Here is a 3,196-nt window from a genome sequence, read left to right as displayed (position 1 = left end):
GAGGCGGCCTTGGTGAAGCCCGACAGCTCCTTGGCGCCAATGGTGGCCTTCTGCAGGACATCTGCGGTGGACAGAGAGGGAGCAGCACTGACCCCAACCCTGTCCCCAGCCCAGCCTGCACACAGCCCCACAGCCAGTCCTGGTGCTGGGTACAGCCTGTCCCACCGTGTTTGGAGGTAGGCAGGGATGAACGACGCAGGGCAGAGAGCCTTCAACACTCCAAAACCTCTTGAGACTGGAGCTGGCCCTGGGGCCACCAATACCCCAAACCCTCCTGAGGATGGAGCTGGCCCTGGAACACTGACACCCCAAACACGTACCTGGCTGGGCAGGAACAGTGCAGCTGCTTTCGATGCTGCGCTCCCTGGATGTTTCAGGAGGGCCCTGGAGATGTTGCATGAGCTGGGAAGCATGGAGGCAGGAAGGAGCGGACTCCTGGTGGTACCCGCTCCCTGACTGGTGGACATAGCGGGGCAGGACGCTCTGGCCATCAGGGTGCAAGAAAGGCTTGAAATGCTCAGCAGTGGTGGACATGGTGGTGTCCCGGCAGTGGCTGCAGCGCGACACCAGCATGGTTGTGACCGGGGGGGCCTCAAAACTTGCCCCCTGTCCTCCCCACAGTGGGGGTACCTACCCCTCTGCTGTGCTGCACGGGCAGAGCAGGCGGGAGACGGCCGAGTCGTTGTTGGCCACATAGCCGCTGTCAGTGGGGGGGCCAAGGTGCGGATGAAAACGCGGCTGGCCTGGGTGACAGCAGGGAGAGAGGGGGCTCAGCCCTGGGAAATAAGCCCCCCCACATTTCGGGAGGCCTTCGGGATCCCCTACCGTGGGCCACCGCGTAGGTCGTGGCGTAGAAGTTCATGAGGTCACTGCTTCCCCCAGTGCGAGACTTCGGTGAGGGGCAGACGGTGCCCAGCCCCATGGCAGGCAAGCCCCGTGGCAGGGACCGCAGCTTAGCATGGGGAGAGACAAACTGACAGGCAGATGCCATGGTCCAGCTGTAACAGAGCAGCTCCCACCTGGCCCCTGGGCCTGGAGGGCACAGGTGGCTGTGGAATGTTCCCAGGGAAGGGCGCCTGGTAACCAGGGTACACACACACGGGGACCTCAGACAAAGGGGTTGTCACTGCTGCCTGGAGACAACCAGCCCTGCTGGGACACCCCACAGATGGCACTGGGGAGCAAGATGCCCCACTCGAACCTCCTCCAAAGGGGACACAGCCCCCTGGGTGTGGGGCCACCTCCTCCAGGTCCCCAAAAAAAGGGTTTCAAAGGGACAGCCAGGAGTTGGAGCAAGCCGGCACGTGTCAGAGCGAGCTGGGATTGCCGCTGCCGCCACCAAAGAGCAGAGCCCCTTTTTTTTTGGAGGGAGGCAGTAGCCACAGCTTTATTTATCCTGCCCTGAGAGTCCAAGAGAGCCACTGCCAGAGGAGGAGGAGGAGGGTAGCGGCATCAGTGCCTCCACAGGGTCCCGTGCTCCTCCTCGGCTCCAGGGGATGAGGAGGGAGCAGGCGGCCCCCGACCATCAGCAGGGTGGCTCAAAGAGGTACTCAAGGTCTGGCTGCTGCAGTCTCTGCTCCCTCTTCTTGTTCTTGGCAAACTCTCTCAGCATGGCCATCACGTCGTTCTCAAACTCAGCCGGCGTGGGCTTCGCTTCTGCGGTAAAAACAGAAAAAGGCAGCAAAAGAACAGCTCCATCCTGCCCCAGAGCACCCAGTACCACGCTCACCCACCCCACCAAGCCCAGCTCCCACGGCCCTGAGTGGTGACAGGGCTCCAGTTTCGAAGCTGGGCAGGACAGCAGGCAGCTGGACCATACCTGTGGCCCAGTAGTAAATGTCCCAGTCGTTGCTGGGTTCGTTGATGAGCCGGTCGTAGAGGTTCAGCTGCTGCTCGCTCATGCGGTTCAGGTGCTCCTTCGCAAAGAGGCTGCAGAGGGGACATACGAGGATGAGTGTGGGTGATGGGAGGAAGAACCGGGCTGGCACCGAGCTCTCTACACGATGCCAGAAGACGGGGAGAAGCTGAGTCCAAAGTGCCCTGCCTCCTGCCTTCAGCCCCAGCCTGCTCTGTTAACCATCACTTCAGCTCCGAAACCTGCCTGGTCTTGCCTCGTTCATACATCCCACAAATTCCCCACATCCTTCCCAAAGGATTTCAACTCAGCCATCACCTTGGAGCTTCCTCCAGAGCTCTCAGGAGCCTCTGGCTCTGCCCTGTCCTGCCCAGCAGCACTGATCATTGCATCCTATGCGAGCAAAGCTCTTATGGTGATTTATCCAACGGCTCAGCCTTCTATCCCCCAAGCCACACCATACCTCCTTGGGTTTTGGATTACAGCTGTTCATTACTCTACCAAACTCTCTCCCACAACACTCAGGGCTCTTCCCTGTTAACTAAAAACCCATGACATGCTCAGGGAGCTGAACTACACAGCAGCAACACTCACCTGGCCTGGCCTTCTCCCTTAGCCCTCCACAGCTGATATCATCTCCCCTGTAAAGCACACACCATCCCTGCCTGCCGGGGACAAACTGTCAGGGTGCCGTAGGGAAGGACAGGCAGCGAGGAGGCAGACAAGCAGCAGAGGGTGGCTGAGAAGGCAGGAGGGAGAATGAGCACCCCACAGCTCACCTGAGCAGGATGCAGTTCTCCAGCATTCCCCTCTTCCTGCTCTCGTAGAGCAGCCGAGCTCTCTTGGTTTCCAGCGGCTCATGGGGGCGCTCCTGCCAGGGGGGCAAGGGGATCTCCAGTACATCCTTCCCCGACTCCGTTGGGGAGTCCCCGCGGTAGCCACGTTGCAGGCTCACCGGCCCCAAAATGTGCCGGGACAGGGCCCACCTGGGCAGTGAGCAGAGCTGTGAAAGGGACATGGGCACCACAGGGGACGTCAGGCCTGGCAGCCCCAGCACAGTGGGGACAGCGAGATCACCAGCTCACAAATGGACCCCCCAGGCCACAAACCCTCATCTCACACCACCCCCAGACCCTGCTGTCCCTCCCAGACCACCCCATTCCATATCTCCCCCTATGCTGCTCCCATCCCATAATCCCCCATGACCTTGCTGCCCCTCTAAATCCCCCATCCCAAACACCCTAGACCTTGCTGCTCCCACAGACTCCAACAACCACATAATCCCCCCAGACCCTGCTGCCCCTCACCCTCTCCATAATCGCCCTTCAGATCTTGCTACCC

At 60.6% G+C, this 3,196-nt stretch overlaps 1 protein-coding gene across 1 annotated transcript; it reads right to left on the bottom strand.

The window, feature by feature from the left end:
• Nucleotides 1-1,525: 1,525 nt before the first annotated feature.
• SDHAF2 (succinate dehydrogenase complex assembly factor 2) lies at nucleotides 1,526-2,873 on the bottom strand. Its single transcript, XM_010190610.1, has 3 exons — nucleotides 2,635-2,873; nucleotides 1,820-1,929; nucleotides 1,526-1,656 (listed from the first exon to the last, which is right to left on the bottom strand). The coding sequence occupies exons 1-3, from the start codon at nucleotides 2,871-2,873 to the stop codon at nucleotides 1,526-1,528; spliced, it is 480 nt and encodes a 159-aa protein (XP_010188912.1).
• Nucleotides 2,874-3,196: the final 323 nt, after the last annotated feature.

The sequence above is a fragment of the Mesitornis unicolor genome, unplaced genomic scaffold (genome assembly GCF_000695765.1).
Source record: "Mesitornis unicolor isolate BGI_N332 unplaced genomic scaffold, ASM69576v1 scaffold35058, whole genome shotgun sequence".
Lineage (NCBI taxonomy): Eukaryota > Metazoa > Chordata > Aves > Mesitornithiformes > Mesitornithidae > Mesitornis > Mesitornis unicolor.
Note: the sequence above shows the minus strand (reverse complement) of the source record. Positions and strands in the feature narration are given on the sequence as shown.